This window comes from Lethenteron reissneri, chromosome 7 (genome assembly GCF_015708825.2).
Source record: "Lethenteron reissneri isolate LAM-NWPU_2019-01 chromosome 7, ASM1570882v1, whole genome shotgun sequence".
Taxonomy (NCBI): Eukaryota; Metazoa; Chordata; class Hyperoartia; order Petromyzontiformes; family Petromyzontidae; genus Lethenteron; species Lethenteron reissneri.
Window position 1 is genome coordinate 903,338 of NC_083785.1, and position 24,074 is coordinate 927,411.

Here is a 24,074-nt window from a genome sequence, read left to right on the forward strand (position 1 = left end):
GGGAGGTTGGTGAGTGGTGAGTTGTGAGGGTGAATGGTGAATAGTGAGTGGGAGTGGTGAGTGGTGAGGATGAGTGGTAAGGGTGAGTTGTGAGTGGTGAATGGTGAGGGTGAATGATGAGTACAGTCAATATGCACTGCTGTTATCATACCAGGTACCACCACCACAATATGTACTCCTCTCATCATAGCAGATACCACCACAGCAGTATGCACTGCTGTAATCATAGCAGGTACCACCACAGTCAGTATGCACTGCTGTCATCATAATAGGTACCAACACAGCAGTATGCACTGCTGTAGTGATAGCAGGTACGACCTCAGTCGGTATACACTGCTGTAGCGATAGTAGATACTGCTATCGAGTTGGTAGATACCGCTATAGTAAATACTAAAACAGTCAGTATATACCACTACAGTCAGTCAATACTGCTACAGTCAGTATATACTACTATACAGTCAGTACATATTGCTACGGTGAGTAGCTACTAGAGTCAGTAGATACTATTATAGAGTGAGTAGATACTGCTATAGATTTTGTAGTTACTACTATAGTCAGTGGATACACTATAGAGTCAGCAGATACTATACAGTTAGTCGTTACGAGTATATAGTCGGTAGATACTACTGTAGGCCCAGTAAATACTACTATGGTCAGTAGTTATTACAGTCACTAAATACTACTACACAGTCAGTAGCTACTACTGGCTCAGTAGATACTACGGTACAGTCAGTAGATACTACTACAAAGTCAATAGATACCACTTACTCTGTTGTATGTAAGGTGTTGTTAGTATATATACCTACGAGGGGTAAAGATATTTTTTGAGGGGGGGGGGAGACCACAATTTTCGGAAACATTTTGACATCAACTATTTACCCCACACTTTCTACAACTTTTTGGACTTGTGAAAGCCTCTTATATACAATACCTTAGTATCTGTGTATATATATGTAAGGTTTTTAAGAAAGATATTTTTCACCCGGGCAAAGCCGGGTACTTCCGCTAGTAAACCATATAGTACGGTGTAGACTCGTGTGATGTAAGAGAATAAAGTTTAGATGGAAGCATATTATATTTTTTACAACGTAGAATTGTAATGTATTACTTACTGTTAGTAACTCAGCTTATTGTAGAGTATATTTAGTATAATGATGATACTATGTAGTTTATACTTTAGTTGTTTATGTGGTGGTTTTAGTTACTGCAGCTACATACTATTAACACTTCTTCCCTTTATTAATGCTACCCCTATCCCCTCCCTGTGATGCTGCTAATCCTGCATAATGCACGGGCAAAGTAGCACTAATCACATACCTGCATTTCCCATATCCCCTCCCTTGGATACCGCTAATCCTGCATAATGCACGGGCATAAGTAGTACTAATCACATACCTGCATTTCCCATATCCCCTCCCTTGGATGCTGCTAATCCTGCATAATGCACGGACATAAGTAGTACTAATCACATACCTGCATTTCCCATAAATATGCTAAATTCCTCTTGATATGCAAATAATTTTGTCAAGGCGCCCTTTCCCCCCCCCTTCCAACCCAGCTTATATATATGCTCCAAGCACGTGTGCTGTTTCATTCAGACGCTGTCGCCTCGACAGACCTGGTTTCACCTGAGGACAGCTGCTTGCGTTGTGGCCGAAACGTCGTGAGAATTATTTTATTATGTTTTATTTTTATTATTTTATTACTTCCCTTCTACGTGACTTTACCGAAAGAACCAAGAAGATAGTATCATCATGTTCTTTTTACATGACAAACCTTACTAATTGGCTGTTGGGTGGTGGCGGGTTTAACGACACATTCATAATTACGCGATCTAACCCAAAAAAACCCTATATTATGGATGATATTGGTCGCAAAAGCCTATGTGTTAAACTGACGAACCTCTTTGGGGAGGATACTTTTCTTCCTAATGATGCGAGTTGTAATTACGGGATGAAACGTCATACTCAGATTGTAAATGTGTGCGGCGTGTTACAAGTTGAAATTATTATTGACAAATGTCCAACAGTAGTTATCAAGTTGTATATTACTTCTACTCCATGATTTTGAATCTTGTGAACGTGCTTATCAATCACGATGCATTCTTGACATGCATCAAACTACTCTAAAGGATATTTAACAGATGCTCTATATATAAAATTCATGTTCATATCGTTATTGTTTGCTGTTATTTCATTTAGCTTGGTCTCTATTTTGTATGGATGCTTATCGATCTGTTTAGCCTAATATAGATTTTGTGTTTTGTCTCTTAACAGGAAATTATCAGAAGGCTTTAGAAACCTATAAGATGGTGCATGTGCAGTTTCCAGAAAACGTGGAGTGTAAGTATGATGCACTGTGCCATGCTTACCGGTATATCCATCGCCAGGGTTTCACATTCGTGTTTTATTCATCTTCAGTTATCCTGTACATTAACCATGTCCATTGATATTGAAAGGTTTGCACATTTCATATAAGTCAGTCAGTTTAAATCTTGACTTAAAGCTTTCGTGACTGCAGGAATTCATATTCTTGGGTCTTTCGGTAAAGTCACGTAGATAGGTTCAAATAAAATATATTTGGTTATTTTCTTTGAATCTATCTACGTGACTTTACCGAAAGACCCAAGACTAGTCAGTCAGTTTATTTAGGTGAAGGCCCGTTGAGCTAATAAGCCCTTTTTCAATGAGGACCCAGTCAAACCATGTTTCAAAATGGCTGAGCACATTACATAGGATGGGAGGATTTACAAGGGCTGTTTTGTGCGGATGATGTGACGGTAGCTAGCACATTACACGGGAAGGGAAGGTCTACAGGGGCTTCATAGCATAGCTGGTACGACGGTAGCAAGCACGCTACATGGGAAGGGAGGGTTTACTTTGGCCAATAATAAATAATACTAAATCAGAACTATATACAATGTACATACAATTTACATAGATATCACCTAAGCAGACGCTATCTAGGTCAAACCTTTGGAAATGCCTTGTCAGGCTCCTACCGAAATTTGTATAATCCACTTACATTTTTTCCTTTCCAATTTCTATCGAAAATAACACAGCAGCTGCATGCACACCTGTTTGCAGATTACAAGGGAAATGTAGATTTACAGGGACTTTGAATCTACCTTCTCTTTCAATAAAAGTGGAAGAATATGAGTAAATATAGACAATGCATCACACTTTATTTGTATTAATTTAGGTTTAAATTATAAAAAAAAAATTTAAGGCCCAATACTGTACCGGTGAAACGTTCATAAACACTTTGTTAAATGTGTGTCGATCGCTCTCCAACACACTCAATCAGACTCAAAATATTTATATTGTAGAAGGAATCTGATGAGCTATGAAGCTCTTTTTGACAAATGTCCAGTCGGGGTACGAGGTCAGAAAGTTACAACAACAACAAGACAAAAACACGATAGTGCAAAGTACACCAAAGGTGAACCAGTCACGACAATAAATAAACAAATGCAAATAAATCAAGTTTATGAGTACAAATTGGAAAGTCTATTAATTCCGGCCGATTTTTCAACAATAAATGCGAGCTTGGACAAGGCAGCAAAACAACAACAACAGTCCCAGGCCACAGCAACACAAAACACGGTCCCTCAATATACTTGCACACTACAATTTAACTTTTGAACACTGGTGTGCTGAAGCATGAATACATTGTCACGTTTGTTACTCACGTGACAACTTTGTCTATTTGGTTGAGTCGGGTGGAGGAGGTTGCACGACACACTTTGGCATTTTAGTCACACGATGATCTGACCCAACAATCAATTATGAATCGAGATCATAAAGGATTTGTTTAATAATAGCGGAATTTCAGATCAGTGTTGCCCAATAAACATTTGTTTAAGCAAGTCTACCTTTTTGTTTCATTGAGTGCCATTAAAATATACGTATATAGTGAACCTCCCAACAGTTTAACAAGTAGTCTTTCGCGACCATTATTATTCATAATAAAGGGTTATTTGGGTTAGAGCGCGTAAATATAACCCACCACCACTCGACACAGCCACTTATTAAGATTTTACTTCTCATTCTCTTTTCCATGAATCCTATTATCTGCAAGGCCATGGGAACAGAATACGCCACACGTATCAACTGTGATGATCCAGTGGAAACCTGGCCATTATTTATTCGCTTAGAAGTGGCAGTGCATCCCCACATTGTTGCTCTTAAGAAGAGACACACTGTGTCTGTTACATTGTTAATGATCCCTTCTTACATTTCATCCCATCATGCCTGCATTCTCAAAACTGCACTGTCTTGGAAATGTGTTGCAATTCCACCCTGTATAAAATCATTGATTGTCAATAGAACCGCGAGGTAGAAATTCCGTGAAGCATTTTAATGGCGAGCCTTTGTAAAGCATCTAAGTTTTGTAAATGTTATTGCCGTATGTTAATATCTGTGTACGTGAGCACGAACACATGCACACAGAAAGTGCACCAAGCTTGGCACAAGCGCCGCAGTGACGTCACGTCCACTTGGTGGTGAACGGCGGTTGTGGTTGTTGCACACACGTGTACTTGTGCACGTGTGTGCACTTACCTGGCAATGTCCTAGGCCTGAAGTTCCTGGTGCGGTTGTGTAACGACATGGGACTGAAGGAGGCCCAGGAGTACGCCACTAAGTTGAAGCGTGCTGAGAAGGCTCGGGACGTCAAGGAACAGGCAAGGGCATGCGTTTGCAGGGTTGCGTGCCCGCACGTTTTTATACACCCGAGCACACTCAGAAGTTGCTATAATTTTCATCTGCGTGGGAGTGATGTTGCCACAGTGTCTGCCGTGGACTCGATACACCCTAAGATTACGTAGCTAAGGGAGTATTAGGAAGCCACTGGAGCGATGCACTTTTAACTCGGGAGTGAAAACTCATTTCTTGATAGCTGCTTTTTGTATTTAGTTGTCCTCCCGCACCTCCGATGAGCACAGTTGACTACGTACAGTGCGAAATAAGTTCAGCATTAATACATACGTACATTGTTTTAATGGAAATGACAGAAAGGACCCACATTTTGTATATTTTCAAACAAAATGCATCTAAATATTGTATCGATTTTGTGAAATCGTAAGAAATGATATATTATAACATTTCGGTTCAATGTAAACACCTGTTTTGTTCGGGCCTGTCGGAGGAGAGGTTGAGCAGTAATTTGTGTGGTCGCGTGCACACCTCTAAACTATTACTTTGGAGTCAGGATTGGTGTAGTGGCCAGATTTCATTCTGTTCAACCATACTGCCAGACTTGCTGAGCTGCTCGATGACCAGGAGATGGCAGCACAGAAAATGGGTTTGTGACAATTCAGTGTAAGGCTTTGGCATGTAGTATGTATGTAGAATTTCTTTCGACACCGTACGTCGCCAACCGCACTAATCGGAGGTGCGGGGGAAGGACAACAAACTAAACACAAACAGCACTTTTAAAGAAATTAGTTTTCAATCTAGATTTAAAAGTGCAGAGCTCCAGTGGATTCCTAATATCGAAAGTAAGAGCCTTCCAGAGGGCCGCAGAAGCGCGTCATGTGCATTGGTTTTCTTCTTGTGTCTTGATTTCCTCTGGCATCAAAACAGACATCAACATTAGGAATTGGCCAAATAAAACAAATGACAAATTGCGGACCAATGCAGTCTCTTCCTTAAACAGTCTTGAGATTCAGTGAGGCTTCCCTGCATCTGTATAAATCAAGGATAAAAATTTATATTATTATAATTTTGGCTGTACGCTTATAAACATGTCCTGTTTAGGTTTGCAAGTTCAACGTATTTATGGAGCAATTATAAGTGGGAAATGTTCATTTTTATTATGGCCCTGAAGGTCATTGGGAGAATTCCACATTCCTCTGATGGGGGCCAGTCGCCTCCCCATAGGACAATGCTGTGTTTTGTCTCGTAAGTTTGGCCGTATCTTTGGTGATTTACTGCAGCATGGCGGTCATGTTAATGACCACAAATACATGGCACACTGTTGTTGACCCACAACCAGAATTTGAACTCGCAGGCTTTCTGTTTGAATGAGCATCCTTGCCACAGTGGCACACAGTCAGGTTCTATGAATCATTTCGTGCGTGCTGTGTTGTGTGTGTGCTTTACAGCGAGTGAAGTCTGGGCGTGTTGGGAGTGGTCGGACGCTGAGGGAGGGCAGTGCAGGGAGTGGTGAGTACTCTGACAACCCCACTGTTGATTCATTCAAAGATCTTTGCTATCCCACATACAACTCAAGAATAAAAAGCAGTGCAATGATGAGCACTTAACTAAAAACCAGCAAACAATCCTCACTCCCGAATGCAAGTTTATTCATTGAGAGGGCGTTGTGACCTTTCATTGAAAATAAGCAAAACATTTTAGCGTGAGGGAACTAATAAATCGGTGACCACTTCCACATCGCCACCCAGGCTGGGTACTGCACACCAGCATCCACCCATTGCGGTGAACAAATGAATGTGCACACAGATGTATGTAGTCACGAGATGGTGCCATCAAATTGATTGTACTGCACACATAACAGTTGAATATAAGATAAAACTAAACTATCTTTACTCTTTTATTCTTTCGGTAAAGTCACGTAGGTTTAAAATAAAATAAATAACTACGTTTTGATCGCAACACAAGTGGTCGTCCTCAGGCGGATTGGTCTTATTGTTTAGAGAAGTCGATTTAGTGATGATATTGTTGGTTTTTGTGGCTAGGCGGTTGGTGGGATCTCTGTTGATTTTGTGTTGCTCTGGCTTCTTTAGAATCCAGAGCTTCTTTAGAAGCCAGAGCCACACGTTAAAAAGTTAGATGTTAACAAGATTGTCATCAATTAGAGTAACATCCCAATTCCTGACAGCCTAAAATCGGTACTAGTGAAAGGGTTGAATTTCTCAGTCACCCCTAAACATATCCCAGTGGATGATATAATCGCCCAGATCGACGTAGCCCTCGAAGGCTTGGGACACATCCCGGTAGACGTTGCTAGATCTGAAATCGCTGCTCTCCTCAAAAACGCTAAGAATCCCATTAGCAACATCAGCACGGACGAGCGTTTTTAACTCTCTAAATTAAAAAAACAGAGATGACATTGTCATCCTCTCAGCCGACAAGGGCAATGCCACTGTCACCACGGATACAACCACTTACAACAACAAAATTCAGTACCTTCTTAATGATGGCAGCTATACCAAAATCATCAGATCCCACCAACCGCCTAGCCAAAAAAAACAACAATATCATCACTAAATCGACTTCTCTAATCGATCAGACCAAGCCGCCTGAGGACGAGCTCTTGTGTTGCGATCGAAACGTCGTGATTTATTTTATACCTATGTGACTTTACCGAAAGAACTAAAGAGTATGGATTTCTGCAGTCATGAAAGCTTAAAATCAAGATTAAACTATATTTATTTTATCAGGTAAGGCCCACTGAGCTATCAAGCTCTTTTTCAGAAGCAACCTGGCCACAAATGATAGCTCAACGAAGTGGCTTATCAAGTAGAAATTTATAGCAGTCATATACTCTAAATGCATGTTTCTAAATGTGGAGGGAAAACCCGGAGAAAATATACAGGCATCAGGGTCAAAATTGAACTCACGACCTCCTATATACAAGGCGATGTAGTTAACACCTCGCCACCGTAGCGCCCCGTAGTAAGCACAGAGAATACACTCAAGACAAATGCATGTGGCAGAGGCCACACACTTGTAAGGATGATTATAATTATGGCAGCTGATTGACTCTGGAAGCCAGACATATACACTGAGAGTACAACAACAACAACACCCACAAAATTCAGTTTCAGTTCAGTTTCATGTATTAGGTATAACCCTGTGAGCCATGCGGCTCTTGACTCGGGTGCAACCGCAACAAACAAAAATATGAACAAGAAACATCTTAAAGTGACTACACGCAACAGAAAAATCCAGGAAAAAACAGCAAAGTCTTTCAGAAAAAACACTGTATTTCAACGCTGTAAACTAAGTTGCCTACGTTTCTCCAAACACGCAGTGGAATGGTTAAAAAATTACCTCTCTTCTCTCACCCAAACTGTATTCATAGATGGCTGGAGGTCAAACTGTGTTAAGATAACAAAAGGAGTTCCACAGGGCTCCATCCTTAGCCCCCTTTTGTTCTCTCTTTATGTCAATGACTTGGGCACTGACCTGGATCATTCCAGGGTAAATCTTTTTGCAGATGACACGATACTGATTACTGCTGGCCGCTCTCTGGATGACGTGATTGCAAAGCTCCAGGGTGATTTCAACAAACTACAACATTAGCTAGTTGCTCTTTAACTAGTCCTGAATACCTCCAAAACCAAGGACTAGAGCAGGAAGTTATTTTCCCCAATTACATTCCTTAAATAATTATCAAATAGAGCAAGTCAAGAGCTATAAGTATATTGGGGTCATCCTTGATTCAAAACTGAATTTTAAAGATCACATTGATAATATTGGTAAAAAGACAAAAAGAGAAATTGGTTTTCTGTATCGACACAAGCACTGCTTTCCCCCTATGTTCCTTTTGGAATTGACAAAAGTTACCATACTGCTTCTACTTGATTACTGTGACATCATATATAAATCAGCCCCCAGTACTGTACTGAAGAAGCTTGACTCAATTTATCACTCGGCCTTAAGATTTGCATTGAACTGCCCATATAGGACCCACCACTGCGATCTCTACATTGGGTCAAACTTAACATCTCTTAATGATCGACGGCTTGTGCATCAGATCTTATTTATTCACGATGTACTTATAAAAAAGCAGACTACCTGCTGGATCTCCTCACTGTTTCGAAGAACAAATGTGACCTAAGGTCTTCGCTCATTTACCAGCTTCACATTCCTTATTGCCATACAAATACTGGACGAAGGGCCTTTGCTATTGATGCCCTCAGGGTCGGAAATACTATCGTCAATAAACTGTAACTTGGATCACTACCTGTGAGATCTTCACTCAAAAATCTCAGTGGGATGCAAGTTAAACAATAACAACCATAAGACAATTTAGATCTTAAATATAAGAACTGTATCCTGTGGCGAGATCTGAATCCTGAGACCGGACAATTACACTAAAACATAACGAGTAAAAGTTAAAGCGAAATCAATGTATTAATCACGATTGGTGATACTACCCTAGACAACGAAGCCGAGCCTAAGTGTATACATTTGCATAATTGCATAAAATGATTTACTTTTTCATTTTTGTGGACACAATATATACAACAATCTACCCCATCCGCCCACTCACCAGCCGGCCGGCCTCGGTGTTGTGCAAATTCATCTGGCCGAGCTTCGCCAAAGACTCCCATCCTCCTCGTCGCCTCCTGCGATTGCGTTCGTGCGCATCCACAAACCACCTGGCGAATCAGTATCCACTTTCGACGTCGTCTGTGGAGCCGCCCCTCCGGGCGAAGAGCGGCAGGTTCATGGTGTCGGGAACGACCCGGGAGCAGTTGCCCTGCAGCGCCCTTGGCGGCTGGCGCGCGCCACCGCGTGGACCACTCCGGCGGCGATGATGGCGGAGACGAGGGCGGCTTCGCGCGTGCCCTTCTGAGCCACGGGGTCGAGCGTGTCCTCCGCGCCGGGCGTGGTGCAATTCCACCGTTTGGCCCGGAACTGGTGCTGACACTCGGCGAGCGCTAGCCGGGCGCCCTCGGCCACGTGCACCACGTGGTTTGGGTGCTGCAGGCATGTTTTGCGCTGTCTGGGGGATAGCCCCGGCGCCACGATGCACAGCAGCCGATACTCAGGGTCGAAGTTGGGGGCCCACAGTGCCAGCGACCACCAAGAGGCGCTCGCGACTGCCCACAGCTGTGCGAAGGCGCAGAGTCCCAGCAGGGAGCAGCTCCTGCGTCGCAGGGGACCCATCGGAATCCTCGTGGCGAGCGGCGTGCATGTGATAGCCACAGATCTTATGAGCTGTTATTGCAGAGTCATAATGTCTTGTTCTTTCATATCCAAGTTGAATGTAATCATGTTACCTTGTTGGTTTACCCAACGGTGTCCATCGTTACCAAAAAACCGCACCTCTCTTCGAAAAAAAAGCCACGGTTTTCACAAAAAAATACTAAAAGGCGGAGGAGGAGGAAGAAGAAGAATGCAAAAACAAACTTAAATAATAATTCGTTGCGTTTCGAAGTTTAGCGCGGACATTTAAACGGCAATCTCTTAGATTCCAGCGACGTAAACCATGGTGCTTGTGCCAGGATAGGTGCAAGTTGAGTCCACGTGAAGTGTGGAAGGCTTGCTGGTAGGAAGTCACGGGACAGACCCAGGTGTTATGGGTTTGATAGACTTAGATGATTGGCAGAGTTATAAAGCAAAATATCTGTCAGTCATCTAAGTCTGTCAACCCATACCGATATTCAGGCAGGAGGGAATGCGCACGAGTATAACATTTGTGTATGGCAGCCATCAGCATGCTCCAATTAATACTAAACAATGCCACTTCATACCCATCACCAATGAGGAGTTTACAAAACTAAAAACAAAACTCTTCAAAAGTGTCAGCAACCTACACTACTTCATAATTTCCACACCCCCTCTCGTGTTCCAAAGTGCCTCTTTCACACAGAAATCTGCAGTTTTCACAACCCCTATGTGTAATTATCTTTTCTGCTAGGGTCTTACGTAGAATTTTGTTAAGGGCGAGTATAACTTTTGTCAAGAGTTGTTTTGAGTTCAGTATAATTGTTATGCTCCTGAACCTGGTTCTCAGTTTACGCCAACATAATTATTTTCATTATTGCCGCTAAAGTAGGTGTTACATTAACATGTGAAGTATGGGAATTGACGGCAGGAACTTCTTGACGGGAACACACTTTTTATTAAATCTTTACGTGTCAAAATACAACGTGTAGTCTCCGTTCTTCCGACTTCACACTCCACTACTCTCGTGTAAACTCTAGGCCTCTGGCTACACACGATACCCTTCACTCGTGTAGACCCTACGCCTCTGGCTACACAATACACTCGACTCGTGTAGACCCTATGTCCCTGGCTACACAATACACTCGACTCGTGTAGACCCTATGTCCCTGGCTACACAATACACTCGACTCATGTAGACCCTATGTCCCTGGCTACACACACTGCATTCGGCTCGTGTAGACCTTACGCCTATGGCTACACACACTACACTCGCCTCTGGGTTACACAGAGTCCCGGTCCCGTTAGGACAGCGGGACTAGGTACCGCAGGGCCCTAGGTCTTCATCCCCGTCTTCATTCTTCGCTGGTTACACACTGCCCTCACGCCTGTGTGCATCCCCTTTTATAGCCCCTGCTCACGAGAGGCGGAGCTGATGCGTACTTCAACGTGAGCATCGCTCCTTAATGAACCAATCACGACGCACTCTCTCTACGATCCGTTTTCCCCAGCGCGTGTTAACACTCCTTCACCAATCACACCGCGCTGCCACCCGATCACTCCCTCTCAGCACGTCACCGGCCCACAGCCAATCAGTACCCCGTAACCCACGACCCCGCGCTGACCCCTGATCCTCCACCATCAGCGCGCGTCACCACCTACACAGCCAATCATTACGCGCTGGCATACGATCTCTAATCCCAGCGCGTATCACCTCTACATCACCCCCTCCCACATAGCTTGCAGCCGGCCCGGCTGTTAACCAACAACACAACCTAACGTCAATGCAGTAACAAAGAAACTCCACCTCTCAGTGTGCCCCGTAACGCAACAACAACAACACAACACAACACTTAAATATGAAGCAATATACAGCCCGACGAACAACACAATAAAAGCGAACACCGGAAAACGAACACAATAAAAGCGAACACCGGAAAACGAACGCGCCAAGTGTCTCTGTGACTAAACGCAGTGCCGAGGCGCTCCGGCTGCCTCGACTCCTCACGTGGCAGGTCACACAAAGTAGCGCGACCTAGCGCGAGTCCGTCTGGCCGGTCCGTCGTATGGGACGGGACGTTGGCGACCGTCCGGTGGCTCCGGCCGCTCAAGATCCGGCCGCCGGTGGTCGGCAGCTGTCAGTTCCGAGACACCTGGGAGCGGATCAGGCGGAGACATGTGAGGAGCAGGCAAAGACAATTCCCCCTCAGGGTCGCTGGTCACGTCACATGCTCGGCCCTCATGACACAAGGGGAGGCCATACGGAGGCGAGAACGGTTTCAGTCGGGAGGGGTGGACGTACCAACGGCGTTTTCCCCATTTTATCTGAACGCACTGGGGGCGTGCAACCCGCACGACCTCCACGGGTCCCCGCCACGGCTTCAACAATTTAGGCGACGTAGCCAAAGGTGCCTGCGGGCAATGCAGCCAGGCCCTGTCACCTGGTTCCCAATTGTGCACGGACACCTTCCGTGCCCGCAACCGCTCGTTTGCAATTTGGCGAGCCCGTGAATTAAGCCGTGCGGCCTCCCTTGCCTCTGTCAGCTTATGAATATTAAATTTAATATGCTCTGCCAATTTCGAATTTGCTCGTGGTGCGGACAGACCCAGCTGCGTTTCAATGGGCGGGTCGGCTTCCCAACCGTACATCAGATAAAACGGGGAAAATCCCGTAGCTGCATGGGGGGCCATTCTATACGCGGCGAGGACCCCAGGGACCTGCAGGTCCCAATCAACATGCGCCTCACACACCTGCTGGCACAACATAGAAGTCAATGTCCTGTTAAGCCTCTCCACCATCCCGTCCGTCTGCGGGTGGTACGGGGAGGTACGCACCTTCTTGGTACCCAACAGGTCGCACACCTCTTGCAGTAATTTACTCGAAAAATTCTTCCCTTGGTCAGTCAGCAAGCGTTCGGGAGCCCCCTTGTCCAGGACGTAGCCCTGAACAAAGGCGTCCGTCACAGCCGCCGCCGACTGGTTGGCGAGTGGCCACGCCATAGGCCACCGGGTAAAATATTCGACCCCCACCAACAGGTACTTATTACCCCTAGGCGTGACCGGAAAAGGCCCCAGAATATCGAGTGCAACGAGCTCGTTAGTGCGCGAGACCTGGATGGATTGCAGCGGTGGATTAGCTGGCACAGGCGGTGGTTTCCGTCTGGCGCACTCAACACAACCCTTCAGAATATTCACCACGTCACCCCCCATTCCCGGCCAATAATAGTCACGCTGAAGCAGGGCAAGCGTTTTGTTAACTCCCAAATGCAAGAGGCGTTCGTGTGCGGCCAAGACAACCTTCCCCCTCACAGCAGCAGGCACCACAATCGCATGCCGCCGGGACAAACTGTCCCATCTCATCAATAGGCCTTGCTTAAGCTCGTAGGAGCCAGTTCGGTCGTGGTTACCTTCGGAACCCCCCGTCTTGCGGCGCAATGCCAGCAGGGAGCTGTCCGCCATTTGGAGACGGCCCCACTCAATCAATGACATTGAGAGCAGCGAGTCCTGACCCCCAGGGGTAGCGGGACCATCCCCAATTGGTGTGCTCGCGGCCGCAACCAACGCCTCCCTACCTTCTGTAACCGGCGGTTTACAGCGCGCCGATCCCGATAAGCACTCACATTTGTGACAAGGCAACAACCGCGACAGGGCATCGGCATTTGTGTGTCGCAAGCCTTTACGGTACGTAGTCGTGAACTGATAGTCCTGGAGGACTTCCAACCACCGCGACAATTGGCCCGAGGGCTGGGCGACCCGCAATGAATACTGGAGCGCCGCGTGGTCCGTCCGGACCGTGAAATGACGGCCATAGAGATATGGCCTGAATTGTTGTACAAAAAAAACAATGGCAAGCAGTTCGCGACGGGTGACGCAGTAGCGCTGCTCTGCCGGCGACAACACCCTGCTACCATAGGCGACCACCCGTTCGACCCCTCCAACGACTTGGGACAGCACTCCCCCAATGCCCGTGTTGCTAGCGTCCGTGTCTAGCAAGAAGGGACTCGCGAAGTCCGGATAGCGCAAGGGTGGGGCCCTAACCAAGGCGTCCCGGAGGGAGCAGAATGCAGCCTCCTCCTCCGGTCCCCATCGGAACTTCACTCCTTTTGCCGTTAGAGCGTGCAAGGGTTTTGCAATGGTGGCAAAGTGCTCAACGAATCGGCGATAATACGAAGCAAAACCGATGAAACTGCGTACGTCTGACACTGACGTAGGCGTTGGCCACGAACTGACACAGTCCGTCTTCGCAGGATCGGTAGAAATCCCCGAAGAGTCGACAATGTGACCCAAGTACCTCACGGATTTACGAAAAAGGTGGCATTTGGCCGGTTTAAACTTTAATTTAGCCGATCGCATTCGCAAGAACACCCCCCTCAATCGCTGGAGGTGTTCTTCAAACGTTTTACCGAAAACAATGACATCGTCAAGGTAAATGAGGCACGTATCCCACTGCAAGCCCGACAAAACCAATTCCATAAGACGCTGAAACGTCGCCGGAGAGGAGTGAAGTCCCATGGGTAACCGGTTAAACTGAAACAGGCCCCCTGGAGTCCGAAATGCGGTCTTAGGCTTAGACTCTTCGTCGAGTGGCAACTGCCAGAATCCGGATAATAAATCAAGAGTCGAAAAGTATCGCGCACCAGACAATGCGTCGAGAGACTCGTCCATCCTGGGGAGCGGATACGCGTCGGCCACAGAGATCTTATTCAGGCGACGGAAATCGACGCAAAATCGCAGGGACCCGTCCTGCTTTTTAACGAGCACAATAGGTGCTCCCCAAGGACTGGAGGAAGGCGAAATAATGTCGGCTTCCAGCATATCGTTAACTGCCGACTGAACATGTTCCTTCTCAGCAGGACTCAGTCGGAAGGGATTTTGCCTGACCGGTGCCGCATCGCCCGTTTCAATGTGGTGGCGTAGCAGGTCCGTGCACCCAATGTCATACTTATGTTTACTGAAGACATCCGAAAATTCAATGAGCAACCCGCGCAGCGCACCCAACTGTACCGCTGACAACTCGTCAGAGTCCGCGCACAGCGAATCAACCCAATCGAGGTCCTCCTTCAATGTAACGTTTTCCGTGGGACTCGCATCCGCCTGCGCAACCAGCCTCTCCTCCGCAGGGACCCACGCCGCGTGAGCTAGCACGGTGCCCTGCTGAATGACGGCCGGCCGCGCACCAGCGTTTAAAACCATCACAAACGGATCCCTGTCAGCCCCCACCAAAGTGTGAGCCACCGACAAATCGAGACCACCAACAGCCCTATTAGAAGGACCCAAAAGCATGCCCTGTTCAGAGGCCTCCTTCACCCATGGCTTCCGCAACCGGAGGGGAATTAACATTTGTGAACCCGGGGGCACGTGCACGGTCTGTGTCGCTAACGCCTGTATGGTAGCGCACGCCGTCCGAATTTCATTAGGGCTCGTCAAAAATGAAATACGGCGACCCGATGGTAGTTCAATGCAACGCTGATCAATGAGAATTTTGATGGGCATTTTTGCCAAAAAATCAGTGCCCAATAGACAAAGGACCGCCAGGGAGGACGAAACAAAAACGGGTCCCGACAATTTGATATCACCAATGCAAATGGACGCCCTAATCTGACCGATAATGCCCAATGATCCCCCGTTAGCGGCGTAAAATGGCACATCCACCGGAAGAAGCGGACGACATTGTACAGGGAGAATATTATAAATGAGATCCGATATAATAGTCGCCGATGCCCCCGTGTCCACTAACACCCTGACCTCGACCCCATCAATAGATCCGGTAACGACGGATGAACCCGCTGAGGCAGCCACTTTTCTGTGCCCCAACTCCGACCATTTAATGTCTCCCCGGTCCCGGCCGAATCGCCCTCTCTGAACCGAATCCCCGAACTCTACTCGGCTCTCCCCCGCCGCAACGCGACGACCCATATGTGCCGAGTATGCGGGCCGAGCATGTGAGGTGCCGCGACTTGCCGGGGTTTGCAGGGACGACTTGGGGCCTTGGTCGTCGTCCAGCCGAGGTCCCATGGCGCGCTGACGTGGGGCGCGGCAACCGGAGGCCACGTGGCCCCGGAGGCCGCAGTTATAGCAGGTGATGACAGTCGTCGGAGATCTCGGTTGCTCCAGCTTGCGGGCCGCTCGCAGAGGCGAACGACCCCCCGATCTCCAGTCCCCCGGTCGTCCCGCGATGAACGCCTCCTCTCGTGGGCTGACGACTTGGGGCACGGTGACAACTGGGCCCGGAGTTGAGGCCACGGCAGCGTTGCAGACGACTCCCTGTTTACGTTGAAGGACCTCGTGCGCTTGTATGCTTGTGGCGACCCGTAAGGATGAAATATCGGTCTCATCGGCCGTGTTGATGGGGACCCCCAGGTCCTGCGCCAACTTGAGCAGCTGCTCCAAAACCATGGCATCTTGGCCCTCCTCGTCCATACGAGGGAACGCGGCGTCGGCGAGAGCAAGCAACGCCGTGCGGTAGGCGAGCACGGTCTCCGTGTCCGCCTTCCGTCTTGCATAAAAATGATGGCGGCACGCGGAGGGAGGACCATAGACCTTGGCCATGAGAGCCAGCGCATCCTTGAGCGTGGAGCGGTCCGACCTGCGTGCGGACGTGAAGGCCGCGAGCGCGTTGTCATCCAGCATGGCAGGCAGTGCCCGCAGTGCCGTAGCGTCGGACCAGGCGGACATCTCCTGATGCGCCAAAAATCTGCGCTGAAATTGGCTCCAATCCCCGCCTTCCGCTTTGAAGGCTGACAACGTGGGAAGGCGCTGCTGAAAGATGAAGTCGTCCTCCTCGTGCTTCCTCTCTGCCGCCCCGTCGGTGTGTAAGATGGCGGCCCCATCGGCGGGTGTGTGATGGCGGTCCGCCGCGCGCGTTGGTGACGTCAGCGGGCGCGCATGGAGAACCGCTGCCACGTGGTGATGGCCGTTCCCGCCAAAAGTCGGTGCAGATGAAATGGCGGGCATCGCCAAATGGTTTTGGCGGGAATCTGAAGGGCGACCCTGCAGAACGTCGGCCGCCGTTCCCGCTCCTCCCGACGAGCTGATCTCCGCCAGGATGGACGCGGCGGCGAGCAGCAGCTCCGCCAGACGGGAGTGCGCTTCGCGAAGCACGGCGTCAGTCCCCCGTCGCTCGTCCGGCGCCGTCGGCGGATCCTGCCCCGTGGGCAACTCCTCTTCCTCACCCCCCGATGGCAGCTGGCCCGCGTCGTCGAGGTTGTCCCCGTGGTCAATCCCGTGGGTCCGACGGTTCCTCCTTGTATCCATGCTTGGAAGACCGTTTCACTTCTGACGCCAGTTGAAGTATGGGAATTGACGGCAGGAACTTCTTGACGGGAACACACTTTTTATTAAATCTTTACGTGTCAAAATACAACGTGTAGTCTCCGTTCTTCCGACTTCACACTCCACTACTCTCGTGTAAACTCTAGGCCTCTGGCTACACACGATACCCTTCACTCGTGTAGACCCTACGCCTCTGGCTACACAATACACTCGACTCGTGTAGACCCTATGTCCCTGGCTACACAATACACTCGACTCATGTAGACCCTATGTCCCTGGCTACACACACTGCATTCGGCTCGTGTAGACCTTACGCCTATGGCTACACACACTACACTCGCCTCTGGGTTACACAGAGTCCCGGTCCCGTTAGGACAGCGGGACTAGGTACCGCAGGGCCCTAGGTCTTCATCCCCGTCTTCATTCTTCGCTGGTTACACACTGCCCTCACGCCTGTGTGCATCCCCTTTTATAGCCCCTGCTCACGAGAGGCGGAGCTGATGCGTACTTCAACGTGAGCATCGCTCCTTAATGAACCAATCACGACGCACTCTCTCTACGATCCGTTTTCCCCAGCGCGTGTTAACACTCCTTCACCAATCACACCGCGCTGCCACCCGATCACTCCCTCTCAGCACGTCACCGGCCCACAGCCAATCAGTACCCCGTAACCCACGACCCCGCGCTGACCCCTGATCCTCCACCGTCAGCGCGCGTCACCACCTACACAGCCAATCATTACGCGCTGGCATACGATCTCTAATCCCAGCGCGTATCACCTCTACACATGAATCGCGCACCTATAATTCTAAGTCAGAATTACGTGTAACACACCCTCACTCTTCGTTATCAAACCGTACCACTTCCTGCTGCGTGCTTAAGTTGCTTGTCTTGTAGTAAGTGATTGCAGTGTCGACGCCTGTAAGCTGCACACCCCGTACACTGCACGAGGAGACAGAGCACCGTACAACAGCAGTAGAAGAGGGTCAGCAAGTTCGTACACGGCTTAGCAGAAAAGCGGCTTTCTCGAGATGAGCGTCTCTGACCTCCTTTGTCAGCAACATTGGGCTGTCACCTGGTTTCAAATAATGCTCTGATTATTATTGCCTCAACATTTGCTATGGGGAATCTTTTGTGACTGTGAATGCTCATCGGTATAATCAGCAATGTTCGATGTTGATTCCATTTCCATGTAATTATTTTTGCGGATGTGCTCGTGTGCGCTTGTGTGTGCCCGTAGACAGGGGAGGAAGTGGCCAGGGCGTACGCGCCGAAAGGCTGAGTGGCAAGTTGCGTTCCGTCGCCCCTGGTGGGCAAGGTTATGATAGCAGCAACCCTGGCAAGCCGATCGGTAAGTCACTTTACAAAATAACAATACTAAATAATGCAATTTAGTAAAGCGCACAATATTTGAGAGACGTAAATGACTGTGACTCTTGAGTTACGGAGGTAACCTCAGCGTCGCTCGAGAGCTGAGCGAAGGAGGTGGTGGGCCCTTGAAGTGTTCGTAAAGTCGGTGAGGACATTCCAGCCTTGTGTAGGTCTACAATCTTGTTCCTGACATCCTTGGAGAGCTCTTTGGTCTTGGCCATGGTGGAGAGTTTGGAATCTGATTGATTGATTGCTTCTGTGAACAGGTGTCTTTTATACAGGTAACAAGCTGAGATTAGGAGCACTCCCTTTAAGAGTGTGCTCCTAATCTCAGCTCGTTACCTGTATAAAAGACACCTGGGAGCTAGAAATATTTCTGATTGAGACGGGGTCAAATACTTATTTCCCTCATTAAAATGCAAATCAATTTATAACATTTCTGACATGCGTTTTTCTGGATTTTGTTGTTGTTATTCTGTCTCTCACTGTTCAAATAAACCTACCATTAAAATTATAGACTTATCATTTCTTTGTCAGTGGGCAAACGTAGAAAATCAGCAGGGGATCAAATACTTTTTTCCCTCACTGTAACGAAACATTTACAGCCGGAACCCTTTGTCGCACGCAGGGTGATTTTAGCCATTGGTAAGACACACCATTCTGCAGTCTTTACGCATGTTGAACATTTCCTGCTGATCATGTGTAGGAAATTCACGTGTTATTTATCAACACTGGAAGATGTACGGTGCCAGATGCTATCTGCGAACGTTGCAATGAATTTGAAACTCATCTCATTCGTCAATAACACTGTGTGGGCGACGTTTCGGGTAATGGCCCTTTTTCATAGCACATCCAAAGAATTCAGGCAATTTCCTGAATCGTTGCCTGTCGTATGTGTATCCCTTGAAGGCCACAGTGTTATTGACAATTGTGTTGAGGCTACTTGTGATTTGTGCTTGTGTGCACCACTGCTAATGCAGCATCACCACATAATGTGTAACAGATACAATTGACCCCGTGTTCATGCACTTAGCAACTCTGTACCCTGTGGTTTTTTTCTCTGGGTCCTCCCACATTTAAAACAACACCTATCATTAATAGACTCGGGATCACAGTAAAATAAAAATACAAACTCAATGCAGGACCCTGCATTGAGTTTGTATTTCTGCAGGAATTCATATTCTTTGGTTCTTTCGGTAAAGTCACGTAGATAGAAAAATAAAGTGAAGTTTACTTGAATGAAGTGAAGTTTACTTGATTTGTTTTATTATTTTTTCTATCTACGTGGCTTTACCGAAAGTAACAAAGAATATATAAAATAATATTTTATTTTATTTGTCAAGTGTTAATTAAATGAGTTGGGTGCGAATTACGTGGCCTACACCAGAGATATGGGACCTTTTTGCCAGTATCAAAGCATTACAAATAAGACAGGGTTTCACCCTTTCTGGCAATACAACAGGTGTACAAAATTTCAAACGCCAAATAGATGATACCTTTTGCAAGGAATCAAGTCTGCATGAACCACACCGAGTAATCTTGATTTGAAGCGTTCGTGACTGCAGGGATCCATACTCTTTGGTTCTATCGGTATAGTCACGTGGGTAGAAAGAACCAAAGACCATGCAAATAAAACATACTCTTGTAATACAGTGAGGGAAAAAGTATTTGATCCCCTGCTGATTTTGTACGTTTGCCCACTGACAAAGAAATGATCAGTCTATAATTTTAATGGTAGGTTTATTTGAACAGTGAGAGACAGAATAACAACAACAAAATCCAGAAAAACGCATGTCAGAAATGTTATAAATTGATTTGCATTTTAATGAGGGAAATAAGTATTTGACCCCCTCTCAATCAGAAAGATTTCTGGCTCCCAGGTGTCTTTTATACAGGTAACGAGCTGAGATTAGGAGCACACTCTTAAAGGGAGTGCTCCTAATCTCAGCTTGTTACCTGTATAAAAGACACCTGTTCACAGAAGCAATCAATCAATCAGATTCCAAACTCTCCACCATGGCCAAGACCAAAGAGCTCTCCAAGGATGTCAGGAACAAGATTGTAGACCAACACAAGGCTGGAATGGGCTACAAGACCATCGCCAAGCAGCTTGGTGAGAAGGTAACAACAGTTGGTGCGATTATTCGCAAATGGAAGAAACACAAAAGAACTGTCAATCTTCCTCAGCCTGGGGCTCCATGCAAGATCTCACCTCATGGAGTTGCAATGATCATGAGAACGGTGAGGAATCAGCCCAGAACTACCCGGGAGGATCTTGTCAATGATCTCAAGGCAGCTGGGACCATAGTCACCAAGAAAACAGTTGGTAACACACTAAGCCGTGAAGGGCTGAAATCCTGAAACGCCCGCAAGGTCCCCCTGCTCAAGAAAGTACATATACATGCCCGTCTGAAGTTTGCCAATGAACATCTGAATGATTCAGAGGACAACTGGGTGAAAGTGTTGTGGTCAGATGAGACCAAAATGGAGCTTATTGGCATCAACTCAACTCGCCGTGTTTGGAGGAGGAGGAATGCTGCCTATGACCCCAAGAACACCATCCTCACCGTCAAACATGGAGGTGGAAACATGCTTTGGGGGTGTTTTTCTGCTAAGGGAACAGGACAACTTCACAGCATCAAAGGGACGATGGACGGGGTCATGTACCGTCAAATCTTGGGTGAGAACCTTACCTCAGCCAGGGCATTGAAAATGGGTCATGGATGGGTATTCCAGCATGACAATGACCCAAAACACACAGCCAAGGCAACAAAGGAGTGGCTCAAGAAGAAGCACATTAAGGTCCTGGAGTGGCCTAGCCAGTCTCCAGACCTTAATCCCATGGAAAATCTGTGGAGGGAGGTGAAGGTTCGAGTTGCCAAACATCAGCCTCGAAACCTTAATGACTTGGAGAAGATCTGCAACGAGGAGTGGGACAAAATCCCTCCTGAGATGTGTGCAAGTCTGGTGGCCAACTACAAGAAACGTCTGACCTCTGTGATTGCCAACAAGGGGTTTTGCCACCAAGTACTAAGGCATGTTTTGCAGAGGGGTCAAATACTTATTTCCCTCATTAAAATGCAAATCAATTTATAACATTTTTGACATGCGTTTTTCTGGATTTTTTAGTTGTTATTCTGTCTCTCACTGTTAAAATAAACCTACCATTAAAATTATAGACTGATCATTTATTTGTCAGTGGGCAAACGTACAAAATCAACAGGGGATCAAATGCTTTTTTCCCTCACTGTATAGCTATTGTCTTTGAAACTGATTGGCCTACACCAGAGACAGCCTTCTTTATATGGCTGCTCATCCCAAGCTATAAATGCTCTGGTGCATGTATTCTCTTTGTACTGTTCGCCTGACACTGGTGAGACAAGGCCATGAAGAAGGTTGTCTCTGGTGTAGGCCAATCAGTTTCAAAGACAATGCCATCTATTACTGCAGTATGTTTGCATGTTCACCACAAGGACGTGTGGTTAATGCAGATTTAATGCCTTGGAAAAGGTTTATATTTTGACACCTGAACACCTGTTTTATTGCCAGAAAGGGTAAAACCTATTCTTATTTTCTATGCATAGAATTAAACGTAAGTGATTATGCATCATTACCAGTATGATACCAGATAGCCACCAACGTTGGAAATTATCTCTCTCCAATTGGTCCAGCTTTGAGAGGTTTTATTAATAATTCACTGGGTAACAAAAAAAAATGTTCCTGGGTAGTAAGTGTTATTTTCTAATTGCTTATGCCTCAAAAGTACTGAAAATTGCTATTCCCCACAAACTTTGCTGTTGTGACCAGGACAGTGATATTTTGAAATGTACCTATTTTCAATGAGAAAACGTGGTGTGCATTTGTGTCATCCCTTCACACAAAGCAAAGGTTTTGGGGACTAATAGCCATTGTCTATACTTTTTAGGCATAAGCAATTCAAAAAATAACACTTAGCACCCAGAAACAAAAATTGTGGTACATAGTATAAGCTGTTTATTTCCCCAAGTTTCCTACTGCACCTGAGTTTATTGAGGAGTAAACAAAAATAGATTTGAAACTGAGTGTTGTGCATAGCGTGCCATACTGCTGCTGCTGCTGTTGTTGTGTGCAGACGCTTCGTACAGCGACCCGCTGGGCCCGCAGGCCGAGCGGCCCCGCACGGCCGCAGCAAGGAGGCGGCCCCAGGAAGATGATGACTTTGGGGATGATGAGATCACCGATGAGCTGCTGCCGGACTAGACCCGGTACAGGGCCCCCCGTGTGTGAAGAGACTCGGTGAACGCCACCCCCCCACTGCACACGCGGCTAGACTCAGTGACCCCCCACCACTGCACACAGCTAGACCCAGTGACCCCCCCCCCCCTGTTGTATGTGTTGAATTATGAACCCCCCCACACGGCTAGACTCAGTTTACCCCCAGCCCACTCTGCAGCTCATGTTGATCAGGACAGATTGGAACGACTATTACTTAAAACAAACCAACCATAGGCAAGGCAGTTATACACTGTGTGTGTATGTACACACAGTAAAAGCTCTGTTATCCGGCATCCATGGGGAATGGTGGGTGCTGGGTAATCAAATATGCCGGTTATCTGAGAGTTATGCGTACTTATGGTTCACCAAATGTTCCAAGTACATACAACTTTTAAAGAAAGAAACAAAGCCCACATACTAACTCTGATATAAGAAGTAATAATCTCCCTTTTACAAAGGTACTCATTGGTTAGTTTTAGAGCATCATTCTAAGTTGATTCTAGAGAAGCAGTGGGCCGTTTAGAGTCGTACAACATACAAAGTCACGATACAGCACAATGCCATCGCTACGGTGGATGGCGGATGTTTACAATTGAGACTTCCGCTAGCGTCACCACTCTAAAAGTGTCTTGAAGCCTGCGTAAACACCAACGGATCTTTGAAAAGCGCACGGCAAGATGCCGGATGGCTGTCGCAATGTTTCGGGATACGTGAAGGAAGATTTGTTTTGCCGTTTATGACAGATACCGGTTCAGAATCAGAATCTATTTATCCTGGAGAAATTCGATGAGCTATTAAGCTTCTTAACATAACATTCTGGATGGTAAAATGCCGGATAACAGAGCTTTTCGTGTATATACATTCATCATAATCGTATGTTTTCTTGTTGATTATTATTCTCTGATTGTTGGTAAACTGTCTGCCTCATGGAGTTTATCAGTACATTTTTAAAAGAGCATCTTAATAAATAAATGCATCTCACTGCTTAACAGATATCTTTTCCTATTACGTTCCAAAAGTTGTAAAAGTAATGCTGACCTTCATTAAGTTATTGGTGACCTGGATGTTCAGCCCAAACTATGGTTATTTAATACAGCCGTCTACACTAATGCCTGCTGAAGCTGCATTGAAAGCCTCAGCCACATAACTCAGTTATGTGGTTGAGGCTTTGGGTGCCGTGGTGGCGAGATGTTAACGACCTCGCCTGGTATGTAGGAGGCCGCGGGTTCGATTTCGACCCTGGCCATTGTATATTTGGAGTTGGCGTGTCTGTCTTCCAGTGGCCGTGTGGATTTCTCTCCAGTTTTTCCCTCC

General features: G+C 46.8%; 1 protein-coding gene across 1 annotated transcript in view; it reads left to right on the top strand.

The window, feature by feature from the left end:
* IFT88 (intraflagellar transport 88) overlaps nucleotides 1-23,741 on the top strand; it is an 84,653-nt gene extending 60,912 nt beyond the window's left edge. Inside the window, 5 exon segments of the mRNA XM_061572958.1 lie at nucleotides 2,277-2,342; nucleotides 4,578-4,684; nucleotides 6,107-6,167; nucleotides 18,376-18,486; nucleotides 22,618-23,741. Coding sequence (XP_061428942.1) covers nucleotides 2,277-2,342; nucleotides 4,578-4,684; nucleotides 6,107-6,167; nucleotides 18,376-18,486; nucleotides 22,618-22,745 — 473 coding nt within the window. The 3' untranslated portion in view covers nucleotides 22,746-23,741.
* Nucleotides 23,742-24,074: the final 333 nt, after the last annotated feature.